Source organism: Elephas maximus, chromosome 15, assembly GCF_024166365.1.
Source record: "Elephas maximus indicus isolate mEleMax1 chromosome 15, mEleMax1 primary haplotype, whole genome shotgun sequence".
Classification (NCBI taxonomy): domain Eukaryota; kingdom Metazoa; phylum Chordata; class Mammalia; order Proboscidea; family Elephantidae; genus Elephas; species Elephas maximus.
Genome location: NC_064833.1, coordinates 10,815,716 through 10,835,647, shown reverse-complemented (window position 1 = coordinate 10,835,647; position 19,932 = coordinate 10,815,716). Strand labels below are relative to the sequence as shown.

Genomic DNA, 19,932 nt, shown 5'->3' with positions numbered 1-19,932 from the left:
TCCCCTCTTTCTTTCTCTCTGGCCCTGCTCTCACCCCATGTGCAGGAACCTCCTTCCCCTGTTCTTCAGTGACCTGGGGACTTCTGCTTTTGGCAAGAAACCATCTGTTCTAAATTTTGTTCATGGGCAGGGTTTGGTATCATGAAAGAGAGAAGTGGGATTGATGGCCCTTCAGTTGTGACCACTTTGGTGATGGAGGGACATCTGAGAGGAAGGAAGAGGAAGTTGTCACTGCCGTAGAGGTGTATCATTGAGTGGCATGATGGCATTTTCTTCAGAAGTCGAGCTAAGGAAATGTTCCCCAACTAGCCACAAGCTCTCATTTTGCATGTCTGAGGCTGTAGAGGAAAGAGGAAGAGTCAGGAGAGCAGGGCCTGGGTTCTTCCTTTCTCCAAAATCCCTCATCTCTGCTGATTCAGAGGAGAGGAAGCTCAGCATTGTGGACCTCTGGGTCCCAGGGGCTCTAGGGACTGAGGGTGCAGGACAAGGAGAGACTGAGGGCCACCAGGCGCCTTCAGCCAACAGAGCATCGGGGCAATGTCTGGGAGCCTCATGCAAACGGGGCAGGGGCATGGAAGTAAATGGACATCTCTGCTAGGCATGAGTGTGGCGAAATGTGGTGAAAACCAGGCGAAATTGTGCACTACAGATGAGTAAGCAAGCACAATTAAGCTTGTGCATACCTTGCTTACTGGGTAATCTGTCCCTGAGTCTATAAGGAGCCCCGGTAGTGTAAATGGTTATGAGTTCAGTGGCTAACTGAAAGGTTGGAGATTTGAACCCACACAGTGGCTCCATGGGAAAAAGACCTGGCGATCTGCTCCAGTAATGGTTACAGAGAATAAAACCCTATGGGGCAGTTCTACTCTGACATATTGGTTGCTATGCGTCAGAGTCGACTCGACTGTACGTAGCAATTATACTATTCCTGCAAGTACCTGAAGCCACTTTGTTGGATATGGAAGAAGCCTATAGAGATTCCTTCAATCTTCAGCCTAAATGTTTGTTTTAAAGGGAAAATCTGTTAAGCACCCACCCTGGGATGGCCCACTCTTAAGGAGCCTCTAACATTTTGGGTGGACGTGTTTGTCTAAGAACTCAGAAGCCCTCCTGTGTTGTACCTGGGGCATTCTCGACTGTCCCTGGAGCTCAGATGAGTCCAGGTTGGTGCTCACATCTCTGCTCTCCTCTCCCCTGCTCCAGCGTTTACCTTCTATCAGAGACGAGGCTCTCCCCTGGATGACTCGGTAGGAGCGGCTGCCCTCCTGAGCAATGGCCCCTACGTGCCACAGTGTGATGCATTCGGGAGCTGGGCGCCCATGCAGTGCTACGCCAGGACCGGTAAGGGTGGGCTGGGTGCCCCAGGGAGGCTGTGTCATTCTCCCTCCTTTTTATTCAGAGCCAAGATCTCCCATGGGGAGGCAAGAGAGCATGACTCTGGTGCCTGGTGGCAAAGGCCAAGGCCATCACTTGCTTCATCTGAACAGTGTCCTTCTACCAGCCAGAAGTGGGGCATCCGAGCACTTTTACCTGCGACTGTGGACAGTGTCTGGCAGGGGGTGGGGGTGCCCCTGCTGGCCCTGCTCTGAGGGGAGGAAGGAAAGTCATTTGTGACACCCCAGGAGTGAGTCACCAACGTGCTTCCTGAAGTTGTGTCTCCTCTAGGACACTGCTGGTGTGTGGACGGAAAGGGAATGTACATCCCTGCCTCGCTGGCCGCCCGCTCCCCACAGACCCCCCAATGTAAGTGGACCCCCCAGAACCCTCCTGCCTGCTCTAGGCTGGTTGAGCTGCTGTTGCCACCTAACTACCTAACCACCTAACGTGAGCTGCCCTGTGGCCCAGCCCTTCAGACCAGCCCCGGCTGCAGCCAGACCACATTGTCCCAAGTCCCCAGGCCTGAAAGACTCCCGCTGATTGTGGCGCTTCCTAATTGTGCTCCCAGTTTCATAGGTGGGGAAAAGCAGCTGGGGGTGGGGGGCGAACCCAGACACCTCCCTGTCTCCTGCTCCATGGGAGATTTTGTCCACTCCCGCTGCTGCAGCTTCAATAACCTTCTCACAGCTGTGTGCCCAGCTCTGACCTGTCTCCTGAGGCTGGGCCCTGTGTCATCAACCGCCCAGTTGATACCTCAATGCTGGCGCGTCCCACCTATGTCTTTGTCCTTAAGCCTCAGCCTCTTCTCCTTAAGCCTCGGCTCTCTGTGAAAGGCACTGTCCTCACCCAGACACACTGAGCCTCGGGCTCAGCCTGGGTGCTGGCATTCCCTCTGCGCCCTCGCCTGTCAGGTAAGGGTGCCTCCCTTTCTTCCATAGGCCCCACGACCTGTGAGCAATCTCGAGCCAGTGGGCTAATTTCTAGTTGGAAACAGGCTGCATCTCAAGGAAACCCATCTCCAAAAGACCTCTTCATCCCAACCTGCCTGCAGGTAAGTCTCTGAAGGCCCAGAAAGGACAAGAAGAGAGAAGTCAGAACTTTCCCCCACTGGTTGGAGATGGTTTGTCTAGTTTTCAATAAAACTGGCTTAGTTTAAAAACTCACACAGAATTCTAGGCCTGGATTTTGTCCTGGCTGTGGTAGACACTGGCTGTGTGACCACGGGCAACTAACTTGCCTTCTCTGTGCTCCAATTTTTTTAATCATAAGATCAGGGCCACTTTTTTTTCCAATCTAGTGATGGGATTGTTTTGAGACTCCAAAGAGGAATCTTTCCTAAAATCTCTGTGGGAAAAATAATCTGCACATACACAGTTGATACCATGTTTTTCCTTGTGCCAACTTGGTCAAATCTCTCAGTTTATTGTGTCTCAGTTTCTCAGTGTAAATGGAAGACATCATAATACCCGCCTCCCCAGCTCCCTGAATGATTGTAATAATTAAGGGGAGTCACTGATATAAAAGCTCTCAAAGAGGGTTTGTGCCCAGAATCTTAACCACTTACTTGTCAAGTAATAGGAGTGTGTGTGCAGCAGTTTCTTCTCCCTAAAATAGAGAGATAGGAACGCCACTACCTGCTCTGCTCAGTGCCCGGGGCTTTGTGAAAATCAGATGGAATCTATTATTCAGCCATAAAAAGAAATGAAGTTCTATTGTGTGCTATGATTTGGGTGAACCTTGAAAACATCATGTTCAGTGGAAAAAGTCAGACCCAAAAGGACATTGTTGTGTGATCCTACTTGTGTGAAATATCTAGAACAGTCAAACATATACAAAGTTGATTAGCGGTTGCCATGGGCTGGTGTGAGGGGAGTTAGTTATTCCTTAATGGGTGCCAGGGAACAACACCCAAGACTTCCACTGCCCTAACTGCTATGTCTTGGACCCAAGACTCCAAGAAAAGTTGATAGCTTCAGTTTTCTCGGTTTTAAGATTTTGTCCCATAAAACGTCCTCAGATCTCTCCCTGGGTTTGAATCTTGCCCCTGTAGCTTTCCAGCTGTATAGCCAGAGGTACATCACTGCTCTCTGGGGACCTCTCTGTGGGAAATGGGGACAGTAGGGTCCCTACTCCCAGGGGTGCTGTGTGGGTTGAATGATGCAATGAGGGGACATGCTTGCATGGCGGGAGAGCCTTATGGTTGTGTTGTCTGTAAATGTGGATGCTATCCTTATTGCCATTGTTTGTTACCAAATGAACAAGCAGCAAACACTTCTTAAAGGAAACACTCAGCAGTAACCAATCAGTTGGGCGGACGGCTGCATGCCTGCAGGGGAGATGGTTTTCTGTTGCAGGCTTAGGAGGAAGGACCTTTCCTACCCCAAAGGCGCTCCTAGGAGGAGCACGCACAAGGATTGAGCTAGTCCTGGCAGTGACTTGGGCAGCATTCCTAGCTGGTCCAGCCCGGGCCAGGAGAGGGGCTGACACTGATGGGGTCCTGCTCTGTGGGGCCCTGGACAGGACTGGGTTTGGCAGGTGCCTTTTCTTAAAATTGTTTTATTGTGGTAAAAATATATATAACAAAATGTTTGCCAGTTCAGCATTTTTCCATAAACAATTCGGGGGCATTGGTTATGTCCATCGTGTTGTACAACCCTTGCCACTTCCCATTTTCAAGTCATCCCACCGCCCTTAGCAAAAACTCAGGGCCCCCTGAGCGGAGACTCCCATTTCCCCTCCCTCCCACCTCTGCGGAAACCCTGGTGACCTGGAGGTTAAGAGTTGTGGCTGCTGACCAAAATCTACCAGGTGCTCCTTGGGAACTCTATGGGGCAGTTCTACTCTGTCCTATAGGGTCGCTATGAGTCGGAATCAACTTGATGACAATGGGCCCCACCTTTGGTAACCACCAATGAACGTTGGTCTCTACACATTGCCTATTTCATAAAGGTGGAATCATACAATATTTGTCCTTTTGTGACTTCCTTATTTCACTCAGCTTCATGTTTTCAAGGTTCATCCAGGAAGCAAGTACCAGGTCTTGGTTTCCCCTCACGGCAGGGTTGGGGCAGGTGTCTTTTGGGCGGTTGTCTGTATCCCCTGTGACAGATGCTTGGTCTCCTAGGGCTGCTTGTTGAAAAGTCTTTGGGGAATTGGTGGGGCCAGTTTAGAGAGAGCGGTGGCTTGGGTGCAGACAGGTTTGGGCCTGGCCTGGCCGCTCATCCAGCTGTAGGATATGGCTCCATCACTTTCCCTCTCCGGGCGGGCTTCGGCTTCCTCCATCCCAAAGTGGGGCAACTGTAGCCCTGCTTACTGTTGTAACCATCAATTCAAACAACGTAGGTAAAGGGGCCCGAACAGAACAACCCACCCTGACCCCCCCCCCCAACGTATCAGTCATTCCATGGCCCTTTTCACTCCCCATTTGGAGAAGCCACCACTAGTTTTTTTGAAGGGGACATTCTTGACACCTGTCCCACCCTGCCTTCCAGCCTCATGAGAATCTGGCCTGTGGTGACTTGACCTTGGTTTTGCCTCAGACAGGAGAGTATGCCCGGCTGCAGGTGTCAGAGGCCAGCACCTGGTGTGTGGACCCAGCATCAGGAGACAGGGAGCTACAGAGCACAGACAGCAGTGCCCAATGTGAGTCACCAAGCTCCCCTCCACCCCCCGCCCCTCTCCAGTGAGCACTGGGCATGGAGTCCTCGAGCAGGCTGCATGTCCCAGCTCTGCTCAGAACCTGGCCTGCAACCTGGCCAGCCCCTGTTTTCTCACCTATAAAATACGGGTGATATCCACCCCACCCCCCGCCTCCATAGGCTCTCAGGAGAAGCCAGTGAGGCAGAGGGTGGGGCTGAGCTCTGTCACCATAAAGTGCAGCCCAGCAGTGGTCCCCATTGAAGTGGGCAGTGGTGCTTTCCAGGGCTACACAGCACCCAAGGCACAGCAGGCTCCCACCTAGCCCCTCTGCTTCCAGCCTGGTCCCCGCAGTTTATTTTCCATGAGCAGCCAAGGAGGTGCAGAAAATGCAAATGTGCTGAGGTCCCTTTTCTGCAAAAAAAACATTGCTGCTCACTTCTCATTAGGGTCAAGTTCAAGCCCTTGGCATGGCTCTGGGCACTGCACACCTGACGCCTGGGTATCTCTAGGTCTTTTCATCTCTGTCCCTCACATTCAGAGTCCTCCTGTCATAACTCTGTACCTGTTGCCATCAAGTCGATTCCAACTCATAGTGACCCTAGAGGACAGAGTAGAACTGTCCCATAGGGTTTCCAAGGCCGTCATCTTTAAGGAAGCAGACTGCCACATCTTTCTTCCATGGAGCAGCTGGTGGGCTCAAACTGCTGACCTTTTGGTTAGCAGCTGAGTGCTTAACCACTGTGCCACCAGGGCTCCTGTCATAAACTAGCCAGGATATTTTGCATGTGGACCGTCTTCCCCCTGAGCCTTTGTGGTCCTGGTCTGCTGTCTGTAATGCCCCCTTTCCCTTCCCTCACCAGGCTGACCCTTACTCAGACCAAACTTGGTCCCCCAGGAACCCTCTGCTGGCCTCTCTCCCTGTAGCTGCAGTCAGCACTTTCCATGGCTCCTAAAGCACCCTGAGCATCTTCTCCAGTTGCCCTCATCACCAAAACTCAACAAAAGCCAAGCCCAGTCAATTCTAATTCATAGTGACCCTAGAAGACAGAGTAGAGATCCCTGGTAGGGTTTCCAAAGCTGTAATCTTTATAGAAGCAGACTGCCACATCTTTCTCCCTCAGAGCAGCTGGTGGGTTTGAACTGCCAACCTCTCACCTTTCAGTTAGCAACCAAGTACTATAATCACTGCACCACCAGGGCTTCTTGTCATCCTGAGCTCTAATTGCCCACTTTCTTGTTAACGTTGCCTTTAGGACTCTAAGCTCCGTGAGGATGGGTAAGGGGGAGGGTACGGAGACTAGCAATCCAACATCTAGGTGCGGGGGGCAGCCCCAGACCCCTGGAGGGCCCTGCAGGCCGGTGGTCGTGGATGGAGGTGGATGGAGGCTATGGAGGTGGGTGGCATTGTGGCAGTGCGTGGCGGCAGGGGCTGGGACAACTGTGTGGGCGAAGGAAGCCTACACAGAGGTGGGTGCCCTTAGCTACCCGTCTGGCCTGTCCTGTGCTCAGGCCCAAGCCTCTGCGAGGCGCTCAGGAGCAGAGTCCTCTCGAGGAGAGCTGGCACAGGCTACATCCCGGCCTGTGGGACAGGAGATGGGCACTTCTCCCCAGTGCAGTGTGACCCAGCCAGGGACAGCTGCTGGTGTGTCCTGGGCAGTGGAGAGGAGGTGCCTGGGACACGTGTGGCCGGGAAACAGCCCGCCTGTGAAAGTAAGTCGGGGACCCGCCTCCCTGAGGGGCTCGCTGGGCTGTAGGGCCTGCATATCTGGGCCTCTACCCAAGCTGCCATCTGTTGAAAGTGAGAGGACGGGCTGTGTCAGGGGAGGCCAGAGGGTGCACAGGAGGCCAGGCCAGAGCCTGAAGAGCAAACAGGAGCAGGGGTGCAGGGAGCTGAGAGGTGGGCCTCAGAGAGGGGAAGCGGCAGGGAGGGAGCCCTCAGCCCTCTCAAGTGCCAGGCAGACGCCACAGCTGCCCCTCTTTCCTTCTCCCAGGCCCACAGTGCCCACTCCCGTTCAGCATGGAGAGTGTTGTCGGTGGAGCTGTCCTGTGTGAAGAGGTCTCGGGCCAGGGAGCCGCCACTGTCCAGCTGTGCCTGCTGAGGTGCAGCCAGGGCTACTGGAGTGCCTTCCCACTGAGGCCCCTGGTGTGCCGTGTGGAGAACCGAAGCTGGGAGGCAGAGCCACCCCAGCCCCGAGCCTGCCAGAGTAAGCAGCCTTGGAGCTGGCTTCCCCGCCTCCAGCTCTCTCAGGCCAGAGGGCCGGGGACCGTTTATCCGAGCCAAACGTAGCATTTGCACAGTAAGCCATGTGCACGAAGAGCAGAGAGAGAGCCTGGTGGCACATCTTCTAGAAGGAGCAGATGTGTTCCACAGACCCCTGGGGTGAGGCTTCCCTTGTGGCTTCTCTGGAGCCACCTGCTCCTTGGGAGAATTCTGAGCTGTCCTGGGGTGCCTTAGACTCAGGATGACCATTCAGCAGGTAGTAGCTCCGAGAGTCATACTGGCTACTGCAGTGTTGACCTGCTCAGAGCTGTTTGTCTGGCCTCTGAGGGTGGCCCTGTGACACACAGCAGTTTCTCTCCCGTGTCCATCTGGACCTCCGTGGTCAGTGTCTGGTAGAGCAGGGGCCCCAGGCTGCATTCCAGGCACAGGCTTGGTTCTGGCTGCTGTCGCCTGTTCCCTGTTTCAGTATCACCCTGCTTAAAGTGCTTGCTGCAGAGTTGCTTTCTCCTGTGCTCACAGCGACCCTGCCCCGGCCGTGTCTGCCCCAGCCATGTCTGCCCAGGCCCTGTCTGCCCTGGCTCTGTCTGCTCCGGCCGTATCTGCCCTGGCACTATCTTCCCCAGCCGTGTCTGCCCCAGCCCTATCTGCCCTGGCCGTGTCTGTCCCAGCCCTGTCTGCCCCAGCCATGTCTGCCCAGGCCCTGTCTGCCCTGGCTCTGTCTGCTCCAGCCGTATCTGCCCTGGCAGTATCTTCCCCAATCGTGTCTGCCCCGGCCCTGTCTTCCCCGGCCGTGTCTGCCCCAGCCGCATCTGCCCTGGCAAAGCATGGCTGTGGGCACTCAACCAAACAGGGCAGGCTGGACAGCTGGGGCCTAGCACTGGGCTCACCACTGCAGTGGGAAGGGCAACTGGGAAAGAGACCTAGATTTTGGGGCTGTCACAGGGCTCTGGCTGGCTGGCAGAGTGTCAAAGGACAGGATTTGTTGCAAAGCTTTCTTGGATAAGAGGACCCCAACCTAGAAAAAAGTTCAAATATGATTTGGACATACAGATGGCCTGTACACTTAGCTATGCCCGGGCGGCCTAAGTTGCAATCAAGACCAGAAGGGCCACAACTGGATCTGCAGCAAGGGAATTTGGGGAAAGGAGGCGTGGCTGTTGAGCTCCAATAATTGAATACAGGGCTACTGTGTGTGGTTGTGCAGGTTGTGCACTGAACAACCGCAGGGGATGCCATTCACATAGACTATGGTGTCTACTCCTAACCTGCAAAACCGTGTGTAGTGGTCCTGTTTGTGTGCAACCTTTTGTGTGTATGTTTTCTCTGAGGAGAAATGCTTTTGGAAGATTTTCCAAGCAAGGTGTTGCTCGGGTCCCCCCAAAATGCAAGGCACCCCTGGTTTAGAGGCCGAGGCAGGGCTGAGTTTGGTGTGAGCACACTAATTTCAGAGGCCAGCTGTCATGCTAGGAAGTATTCAGACTCTGAGGGAGACAGCGCACAACGGTAGCGATACAGAGCAATGAGGACGGGATATATGTGCAGCAGAAAAATCAAACAAAGAAAAGAACAGATCCCCACTGGCCTCAGCCTCTGCCTGCTGACCTCTGGTACTTGCCTGCAGGGCTCCAGCCGTGGCAGACTGTCCAGACCGGAGCACATTTCCAGCTCCTGCTCCCGCCGGGCAAGATGTGCAGTGCTGACTACGCCGGCCTGCTGCAGGCCTTTCAGGTCTTTGTGTTGGACGAGCTGATGGCCCGAGGCTTCTGTCAGATCCAGGTGTGCCCCTGCCTTCCCCGCATGAGGGTGTGGGTGGAGGTCAGCACCACAGTGCCAGAGAACCTCATGGCTTAAATGGATCTATGGTCCGAACCCTTTTTTTTTTTTTTTTTACCAACAGGGAAACTGAGGCCCCAAGTGGGAAAGCCATTTGGCCAAGGCTCAATACTTAGTAACGGAGGTGAAATTCTCGCCCACCCCATCCTCCGCCTTTCCTTCTCTATAACGATGCCAGCTGTGGCCTGAGCAAATGTTACATGCCAGGCACTGAGTCTCCCCTTGCAGAGATTAGCTGATACAGTCCTCATAGGAACCCAATTATTACTGCCATTTTGTAAATGAGGAGCATGAAGAGTTGAGAATTGAAGTAACTGGCCCAGAGTCCCCAACTAGGAAATGGTAGAGACAGGGACTGGCCTGAGAACAGGTTGTGATCACTGCGCAGCACTGCCCTCCCTCCGTCAGTAAAGGCCTGGCTGAGGGGGTGGCATTTGAGGGGCCTGTGTGAGGTGAGGTGAGGACCTCATGGATATCTGGGGAAAAGAGATCCCTGCAGGAGAAATAAGAAGGTCAGGGCTCCTTCAATGGGAACATGCTAGGTGGATCCATAAAATCTAGGACGCTGTGGGGGTGGGGTGCAGTGAAGAGGGACAGTGGGGGAAGGGCACGCCTGTTGCCTTGTTGGAGAGAGTGGCATGATGTGATGGAGATTTTAAAGTTCATTCTGGCTTCTGTGTGGAAAATGGACTTTTAGGGGACCAAGGATGAAAGCCTGGATCCTTGAAGTGGTCTCGGCTGAAGTGAGAGTGGCTTGGGTTCAGTGGTGGTAGTGCAGAATGTGAGAAGCTGAAGGATTCAGGAAGATGGGAAGTCAGAGCCCACAAGATTGGGCAGTCATTAATGTGTCCCGAGGGAAAGGGAGGGCTCAAGGTAACTAACGTTTTTGACCTGGGGTGAATGCCTGTGGCTGCCATTCACTGTGATAGAGGAATTAAACCCTACACAGTGAGGAGGGGAATGTTCCAGAATACTGGGGATCTTAAAGCTAAGGACCACGCTGAAGATTGAGATGAGGTCAAGGGGAAGCCTGGACAGGACCCTAACGTGGGGAGCTTCCAGGTGTCAGGGTGTGACTGTGCGACAGAGAGCTTTTAAGACCAGGGGCAGGTCTTGTTCTTTGGAAGTAGGAGACACACAGACTTTCGAGTCAGATGGACCTGGGTTCAAACCCTGGCTCCACCACTTCCTACCAGTGTGACCAGGGCCTTTACCAATCTCACCGAGCCTCGCATTAATCATCTCTGAAATGGGGATAGCAACACCAACGTTGAGGACTTGGGTTAAATGAGAGGCTGTGTGGGTCCAAAGCCTTTGCCCTTCATATTCTGCTGAGTGGGTAAATCATAGGCTCTGGAGTCAGTGGCTCCACCTTTATTGGCTGTGTGATCTTGGGCAAAGCTCCTCAAGCCTTTCTGAGGTAATCCCCCATCTGTAATACAGGATATTGGTAGTACTGACTCCATAGCTTTGTTTTGGAGATTAAATTAGCTAATATATTTAAAGCACTTCACACAGGACCTGACTAGTGGAAAATATTAAAAAATTATGCCATATTGCCATCTAATAATACAAAGTGCCTGACACATACCAGGTTCTCACTAACAACTATATAAATACCACCTCCGACGACTGACCTTATCCTGGGGCTGAGAGCCAAGTGTGGCAAGTCGAGTGTGGGCTTGGTGAGCGTCTGTAGTGTGTTGAATGACATCCTGACCCCAGGATCTGTTTTCTGAGGTGGATGACTTCAGAGGCCCCTGTCCTGACCTCCAAGAAGTTGGCTGAAGTCTCTTGTGCCAAATCGACCCTTGCTTGTGGCTTGGTCCCTTCCCCTCACAGAATCTTCCCCTCAACAGTCCAGAGCTTTCACTCTTCCTCTAGACATCCAGGCTTATATAAACAAACTTCTCCTCAGAGGTCTGTGGCTTAGTATATGGGATGGTGATCTTTGAAAGAGAATGGTGTGAAGAGAACAATGTGAAGTGCTCTTGAAGCCTGGGCCTGTACCAGGCACTGCTTTGGGCTCACTGGGCTTCACAAATGTCCGACACCCACTGTGCCCTTCAGGAGCTTGCAGTCCATCCATTCACAGACACTCAGTGCAGATGACAGCAGCTATGCTCAGGCTGGGAGGAAAGAGCAGGATGTGTAGCCAAAATGGAAGAGCTGGTGGAGGCCACAGGAGTTCTGGGCCAGGAGGGTTTGTGTCCCACTGGAAATGTGTATTGTGAGCACGTTAGCAGAGTCACCTGCAGCTGTCTCACCAATGACATATGGTGACGTTAATTAGGGATGTTTGAGCTTTCAATTCATGGAGCTTGGCCCTTACTCCACTTGTACCTTTATAAGCTGTGTGACTAGGGCAAGTTGTTTGACTTCCCTGAGCCTTGTTTTTTACAGATGGGGAAAAAAGCATTAAAAATGCCTCATCTCCTGATGTAGGGTTGACAAGAAAATTAGACAAAGTAACACAAGTCAAGTTCTAACACCTGCTGTGGGCTCTACCAAAGCTGGCTTCCTGCTCTGTGCTCTTGAACTGAAAACCTTTGTCTTGCTGTAGGTGAAGACTTTTGGGATCCCAGTTTCCATTCCTGTCTGCGATGACTCCACGGTGCAGATTGAGTGTCTGACCACAGAGCGTTTAGGAGTGAATGTGACGTGGACATCTCGGCTTGAGGACATCCCAGCGGCCTCCCTTCCTGACTTGCGTGACATTGGTATGTTTTCCTGCTCTGCTGCCTTGAAGAAGTTATACAACCCCTCTGAGCCCCACTTTCCTCATCTCCTCAAATGGAGGTAACGAAGCCCCTTGGGCCTTCCTATGGGGATCCAGTGAGAGAGTTATTGTCGCAGCACATGAAAGGAGCAAAGTCCTAAAACTTATATAAAGGTTAATAGGCTCTTGTCAATAGCTTAATAGAGAGAAATCATGTTATCTGCAACAAAGAGCCTGATGATGCTTTTGCTGACACTTTTTAGTTCTTCTCTTGATTTTCTGGGCACACAGAGTGTCACGTAGGAGAGAATAGTGTGAGGTGGGTGAGGCCACACTGGTTTATAATTTATGTCCCACCAACTTCTAACCGTAAACATCTCAGAACATTTACGCTATTTAAAACAGGGAAATTATGGTACAGATGGGTCAAGGGTAGGAAGAGCTACGAAGAAGGGGCAGAGTGGGTTTGGGGATAAATAACATGAGCTTGCACTGTATTTAGCTCTGAGCTTTCTGGCAGGGGTGGGGGTCAACTCTACTTTCTATCATCTGATGACCAACTTCCCCATGGCCAAGACTGGTTGAAGCCTTCCGTCTTTCTCTGAGGGGGAATTTTTGAAAAATGTTGCCAGAGTATAACCCAGGAGACTGACTACCTCTCTGTCATTGCCCAGCTCTAGTCTGTGAAGAGTTACCCCCTTCCCAGCATTAAGAATTAGGGGTCCCCTTCCATCTTCCTCCACAGAGAACCTGGATGACTGGGGTATGTTGGAAACTTCAGTAGTAGAAGTTTCTTCCTGGCTTCAATTGTGCAGTGATGACTGTGGTTTGAGGCCACAGGCTGGCTCTTGGCAGTCTGTGGTAGCATGGATGTTTGCTGTGTGCAGGGATCGTCCCCAGTTTCTGATGCGGTGCTCATGTACTTCCTTCCTAGGAAAGGTGTGTAGCTCGACAGCTGGAGGTGTTCTCATTGCTGAGTTAAACACTGAGGTGGAACGCCACATTGCCTCCTGGAGCCCCTGACTTCCCTTTGAGTAGCACCTTCACCTACTCTATCTCTTATGATGCTCAATGTCTGCAAGAGAGGCATCCCCAGGCCCGTGTTGCAGATGGGGAACTTAGGACTTAGAGACGTGGCTCACCAAAGGTTGGGACACATGTGCACCTGGATACCAAAACCAAACCCATTGCCGTGGAGTTGATTTTGACTCATAGCAAGGACAGAGTAGAACTGCTAAATAGGGTTTCCAAGGAGTGGCTGGTGGATTCAAACTGTTGTCCTCTTGGGTAGCAGATGAGCTCTTAACCACTGTGCCACCAAGGCTTCTGTATCTAAATAAAAAAAAAAAAAAAAAATAACGCACCTTTATTCAATAGTGACTGAAGGCATGGTATCCTATACCAATGTGGGTCACGTGAGGCCACAAGAAATGACTTGAGCGGGGGGACCTAGGTTTGCATCTTAGTTGTGCTTCTCTCTCCTGTGTGACCTTGAGCCAGCCAATCCTCTTCTCTGGGCCTCAGTTTCTCCCTTTGTAGAATGGGACACCAGATGCTTGTCCCAGATGTTGCCTAAGTCTGCCTTCAGCATGGATTCTGGGTGGCTCTGCCCCTTTGATCCTCTCTGGGCCTCACAGAGAACAACGAGGTGACCCTCCTGCCTCATCCTGTGTCTTACAGAGGTGGCCTTAGTGGGCAAGGATCTCGTTGGGCGCTTTGCAGATCTGATCCGAAGTGGCGAGTTCCAGCTTCATCTGGATTCTAAGACATTCCCAGCAGACACCTCCATTCGTTTCCTCCAAGGGGACCGCTTTGACACCTCTCCCAGGGCACGGTTTGGGTGCTTGGAAGGATTCTCCAGAGCCTCAGCCACCAGCAAAATCAGTCAGGATTCACTGGGATGCGGTAGGTCCACTTTCACTTCCTGTTGTTGTTATTGTTGTTTGTTGCCATCAAGCTGGCTCTGCCTTCTGACTCAAGGCGACCTTATATGTAACAGAACAAAACATTGCCTGGTCCTATGCCATCTTCATGATCATTGGCATGTTTAAGTGCATTGTTGTGGCCACTGTGTATTTCAGTGCCTCGAAACCTAGGGGGCTCATCTTCTAGCACTATATTGGACAATATTCTGTTGTCATCTACAGGGTTTTCAATGGCTAATTTTTGGAAGTAGATCTCCAGGCCTCTTGTCTTCATCTATCTTAGTCTGGAAGCTCTACTGAAACCATCATCCACCTATTAGTTTGTGGCGCTGTGGTGGTTTGCATGTTGCTGCGATGCTGGAAGCTATGCCACTGGTATTTCAAATACCAGCAGGGTCACCCATGGTGGAGAGGTTGCAGCGGAGCTTCCAGACTAACACCTACTTCCTGGACTACAGTTATTGAGCCACTTGGACTCAACAGAATCATTCATTTATTTGAGAATCATCCATTTATTTATTCAATGAAAGCTTTTCAATGATCCAGTCTGTGTGAACGTAGTCGTCACTCATCAGGTAGAAGGTGAAAGTATGGGACAGATGGCAGGACAGAAGAAGAGCCCCGATGTTGGAAGCCATCCTTTCTGTTAGCTCTTGACAAGCTTGGACCCTGTGGCCTGTGATGCATTGTCCTTGTGCCAAAGTCTGAGGTCCACCCTGTGTTCTCATGGGCATTTCTCATCTGTTTACAGCAATATGTTACTCACCGTAACCCCTTAATGGCTGCTTTTCAGCCGTGGATTTATGACTCTGGAGAAGTGATTCCTAGTGGAGGTTCCCTATGGTTGTTTTTGACCTTACACATGAGTAGCTTCAGAGTTCATTTTCACTGGGATGAAACGATAAATCTCTTGAATGGAAGCTGTATTATTTCCCTACCGATGCTGTAATAAATTACCACCAATTTAGTGGCTTAAAACAATGCAAACATATTCTCTTACAGTTCTGTAGGTCAGACGTCTGACTCATGTCTCATTGGGGTCAAATCAAGGTGTTGGTAGGGCTGCGTTCCCTTCTGGAAGATTTAGGGAGAATTTATTTCCTTGCCATTTTCAGTTTTTAGAGGCTGCCCACATTCCTTGGCTTGTGGCCCCTTTTCCATCTTGAATGCCAGCAAGAATTCTTCTCTTTGACTGTTCTTCTGTAGTCATACCTCCCTCTGCCTCTCTTTTCTGCCTCATTTTTCCACTTTTGAGGACCTTTGTGATTACAATGGATACACTGGATAATCCAGGCTAATCTCTCTATTTAAAACCAGCTGATTAGCAGCCTTATTTCCATCTGCAACCTTAATTCTTTTTTGTCATGTAACCTAACATAGTCACAGGTTCCAGGGATTAGAATGCGAACATCTTTAGGGAGTCACTATTCTGTCTATCCATGCCCCTGGTAGTGTAGTGGTTAAGCACTCGGCTGCTAACTGAAAGGTCAGTACCTTGAACCCACCAGCTGCTCTGCGGGAGAAGATGTGGCAGTCAGCTTTCATAAAGATTACAGCCTTGGTAAGCTTCTGGGGCAGCTCTACCCTGTCCTACAGGATCACTATGAGTCAGAATCGACTCAACGGCAATGGATTAGTCTATCTGTCACAGAAGCTTAGAGGATCTCTTATTGAGGAGCCTTCCTCCCATGTGGAGTGAGATGGAGAGGCATTTTCTTGAGCTGAAGAAAGAGAAGATGCATCTCGGTCATTTGCTTCTCCTTGTTTACAATTGGTCACAACACAAAAGCTGGATGGGCTTTCCTTTCTGAAATCCATGTCCAGCTCTGAACTTCAGTTGGACCTAAGATGCGGCTAAATGTCAACACAGACAACAGAGACAAAACTGCTTCCCCGTAATGTTTAGAGAGGACTTTGCAGTCTATGATGCATCTTCACAAATACTTGATTAAACTCTCAGAACAGCTCTTGGCAGCTGGAAGTTTTACTCAATTTACATATAGAGCTTAAGGCTCAGATTAAATGATAAGACACATCTCTAGTGCCCACAGCAGGGCTGACTCGTAACAGGGACTCAAGTTCACCTAACCAATTTTCAGCGGGCCAGTAACCCCAGGCTCTGTGGGACCAGAAGACAGGATCTTTCAACCTCACCAGAGCTGTCCGAACAAAGAGGACAAGTGTCAGGGACAGGAGTGGACGGGTGAAATAGGATCAAGAGATGGAGGTGTTCAGAGCACCTACAGCAGTCTTCTCAGCCCTTAGTGCAAAAAGTCCTTACTTCACTGCCAAAGACTGCATCAGTAGGTGTGTGTGAGGGGGAGCGGGTGGGCAGTGGGAGTCAGGGACCTGCTTTCATCGCCACCTCAGGTAGGGCTGATGTAGGCAGTCTGACACTTTTTCTGTAAAAGACCACATGACAAATGTTTTAGGCTTTATGATTCTCTGTCTGAATGACTGAACTCAGCCATTCTAGGGAGAAACCCATGGCTGTGTTCCAATAAAATTGTATTCACCAAAACAGAAGATAGGCTGAATTTGGCCCACAGGCTGTAGTTCACCAGCCCCTGCTCTAGATAAATCTACTTTCTGTTTTTCAATTCCTACAGTTCCTTATTGACTCACAGAGAATGCAAATCACACCATTCAATACTACTCACTTACTCCAAATGTTTAGAAAGGTCCAGAATGAAATTCCCAAAAGTCATCACTGAAGACTTGGATTTCCCCTAGTATCAATGATAATATCTGGTATACCCAACCAAAAAAAATATGTGGTATGTTCAGGTATTAATCATGTATTATGCAAGAAGAAACTAAGGTTGCAGTTAATAGTGTTAGGAACTACTCTTTGAAGCCAGGAGGACCTGGGTTTGAATTCTGGCTCCAACACTTTCTAGTTGTGGGATCTTGGGAAAGTTACTTATCCTCATTAGGCATGATCAAAAAAAAGAAAAGAAAAAAAAAAACCAGGAATAATACTACCTATTTCATGGGGTGGTTGTGAGGAAAACATGAGATAATCAGTGTCCAGCACACCAGGCACCTAACAGACACTGGCTGGAAGGCTTTGTTGTTGATGGAGTGCTGAGATATAAACTCAGGTCTGTCCAATTCCAAATTCTTTGTTCTGCTCTCTACATCAAGCATCTCCCTTCTCAATAAAGGGATCCTCAGTGAAGCCATGCCCTTGGGTTTTTGAATCTGTGCTTCTTGGCTCTTTTTCCTTCTAAAATGTAGTCACATCTGAAACACAGCTGTGAGATGAAAAGCAGAGCATTGTCCTGTGGAGATGTAGCTGAGTCTCTCAGGGGGGGCTCATCTGGATGGCCACTGTGGAGGGCTGACCCAGGGGGACAGTGGGAATGTCTGTCCCACTTGACTCCTGATGGTAAAGGAGCTGAACACTGCAGGGCAATGGGGGCTTTGTTTGTGGCTCGGGTGGCATCAGTTACATTCACTCTCCGGTCTCTAGGCCACCCATATGGCTTTCTCTTGAAGCTATCTTCTGGCAGCCTTCCTAGTAGATTAGCCCATTTGGTAGAATCCCATAGAAATTGTCTGAATTTTCCATTTTCCCTTCTGGACTATGTTACCATTCACTTATTCACTGTAATTTCTTATAACAGAGCTGGTTCCCTGTGGATTTTTTTTCCCCAAGGTAATATATTATATCTTGTTTCCTTCCTTCCTTCCTCCCTCCCTTCCCCCCTTCCTTTTATCCATCCATCCATCCATCCATCCATCCATCCATCCATCCATCCATCCATCCATCCATCCATCCATCCATCCATCCATCCATCCATCCATCCACCCACCCACCCACCCACCCACCCATCCATCCATCCATCCATCCATTTATTCATTTACCCAACCACCCCATCTGTCTTTCTATCTATCCATCCAAGGTTTCAAAAGATGTGCCAAACACCATGTTACATGCTCAAGAAAGAAAAATACATAATCCCTACTTTCAAGGAGCTCACAGTCTAATTGGGGGAAGATAAGTTAATAGAGGCCTGGGGCAAGGAACTTGGACTGGTGAGGGGGACCATGAAAGAATTTTAAGTTGGCAAGTGACAGGGCCAGGTGTGGGGTGGAGTGCAGCTAAAGGAGAAAGAACATGTTTACTCACTGATATTTTTCTTCAGAAGAAACCTAGCTGTCCCTGTTTGGGGGGGATGTGGGGGAGGGTTGGCAGGAGGGTAGCATAACCTAAAGCTTTGTGAAATGCTCCAACTCATCTAGACCAAATTGTTCCATTTTACAAAGGAGGAAAGTGAGGCCAAAGGGTTTTCCGATGATTTTGACGGAGTGATTTTATTGAAGGGTGAACGCGTGGCTACTGCAGTGGCCTCAGCTGTCTTTGGGAGGATCCACTAGCTGCGGGAAGGATGATGATAACTGAGCCATGGTCTCGTTCTGAGTTATGAAAGTGTTCTTTTGAGGGGAAAGACTCTTGATGTCAGAGACGAGGAGAAGTGGTGGGTGGAAAGAGAATGCACGTTCCTTGAGCACAAGGAAGGGGCCTGACATTGATGGGGTTTGCACAAAAGCTGGCTCCCTGCTCTCTTATTTCTGCTTTTTCATGGGCAGCCTGGGTTTTGGAGGCAGGGCAGCTCAGGTCAGCTGAAAAGTTTTAGTTGTCCTTTAGCAGTGACTTTCAAGACCACTTACTTTAATATGTGATCATAGTTTTGGGGTTGAAATGCTGGAGACGACTGTCAACAGGCTGACTCATAGAAGTAACGAAACCTCACTCTCTGAGGGAGGATATTAATTGCGTGGGGTAGACCGGAAAACACACTGTTCAGTTTCCAAGATGTGGCTTGAGTTTCTGATTTACTCAGAAATGCCAAGTACAATAGTTGCTACACCAAATTTGGCTCCATCCCCAGACGCTCCACACACTGGTGCTTCCTTCTTTGCTAAGGGAAGGTGGCTTGGAATGGTGGGTTGGGCAAGGATTTTGGTTCGGAGGGAATGGGCTTCAAATCCCACTTCTATCACCTCACAGCCTGTGTTACCTTGACCTTGAACCTGTGTTTCCTTCAAGTTAAAATGGGGAGAAGGGGGATGATACCTTTCTCATTGGATTGAGATAACACATTAAGACTCCCAGCACTGTGCTTGGCCTATTCTATAATTTTACTTCCCCACTGCCCTTTGCAGAAAAGCATGCCAGGAAGTCATGCATGAATGTCCTGATGCTCAGCTTTCCCTTCTGTGAAATGGGGATAAAATATTAACTCATAGAAGTGTTGTGTTCATGTACAGTGGGTACATAGCAGAGTGCCAGGCACACAGTAGGCACTCCCAAGAGCAGGCAAGATTTTAGCTCCCACCTTCGCTGGGTAACGACTGACTTCTTCTGGAAGTTATTTGGCAAGTTCTTGGGAACACAACACTGAACCAGGAAAGAAAGAGAAATAGCCTCCTTCCCTTAACCCTTTTCTGAGCCATCAGAATCAGTGTGGCCAGCTTCACCCACTTTCCTCAAACAGAGCCCCTTAGACACCCAAATTAGAAGCTTTATGAGCTGTACATCCCTTAAGGTTGGTTTCTGGGTTCCCAGGCCGCTTGACACCGAGCCGGCTCTGACCCACGACCGTCCCGTGTGTGCCAGAGCAGAGCCGAGCCCCCCAGGGCTTTCAGTAGCTGATGGTTTGGAAGCAGATCGCCAGGGCTTTCTTGTGAGGCATTTGTGGGTAACCCGGAACCTCCAACCTTTCAATTAGCAGCTGAATGTGTTAAGCATTTGCGCCACCCAGGGCCTCCCCGTATCATATCAGAGAAGGCGAATTAGGAGGGGTTGGGAGTGTTAGAGGAAACCCTGGTGGAGTAGTGGTTAGGTGCTACGGCTGCTAAGCAAGAGGTCAGCAGTTCAAATCCGCCAGGTGCTCCTTGGAAACTCTATGGGGCAGTTCTAGTCTGTCCTTTGGGCTCACTATGAGTCAGAGTGTTAGAATCAGAAGGTCAGGAAGCACTGAGAATTGGCAGACTAATGGGGGAGAAGTAATGAATACCGTGGAGACGAGCTAGGAGGAGGCAAGTGAGGCACCCAGAGCACAAAATATGAGGAGGCTCCCAGTCTCCAGGTCATCACTCGCCCACCCTGGTCCCTGGCCTGAGCAGTGTTATTAATGACTGATAGGGAGAGAGGTTATGGGAGTCAAATGAGATGTTGCTGAATTATTGAAATTCCCTACATAGGAAGG

At 50.3% G+C, this 19,932-nt stretch overlaps 1 protein-coding gene across 3 annotated transcripts in view; it reads left to right on the top strand.

The window, feature by feature from the left end:
* TG (thyroglobulin) overlaps positions 1-19,932 on the top strand; it is a 232,277-nt gene that overhangs the window by 23,518 nt on the left and 188,827 nt on the right. The window contains exons 12-20 of one of the 3 annotated variants that reach the window (XM_049854070.1): positions 1,204-1,341; positions 1,666-1,743; positions 2,316-2,428; positions 4,917-5,019; positions 6,526-6,726; positions 7,008-7,220; positions 8,859-9,013; positions 11,634-11,790; positions 13,470-13,694. In XM_049854070.1, the coding sequence (XP_049710027.1) occupies positions 1,204-1,341; positions 1,666-1,743; positions 2,316-2,428; positions 4,917-5,019; positions 6,526-6,726; positions 7,008-7,220; positions 8,859-9,013; positions 11,634-11,790; positions 13,470-13,694 (1,383 nt within the window). Of the gene's footprint in view, positions 1-1,203; positions 1,342-1,650; positions 1,744-2,315; positions 2,429-4,916; positions 5,020-6,525; positions 6,727-7,007; positions 7,221-8,858; positions 9,014-11,633; positions 11,791-13,469; positions 13,695-19,932 lie in introns of all 3 variants that reach the window. The other 2 variants (XM_049854069.1, XM_049854071.1) reach the window with 2 other exon arrangements.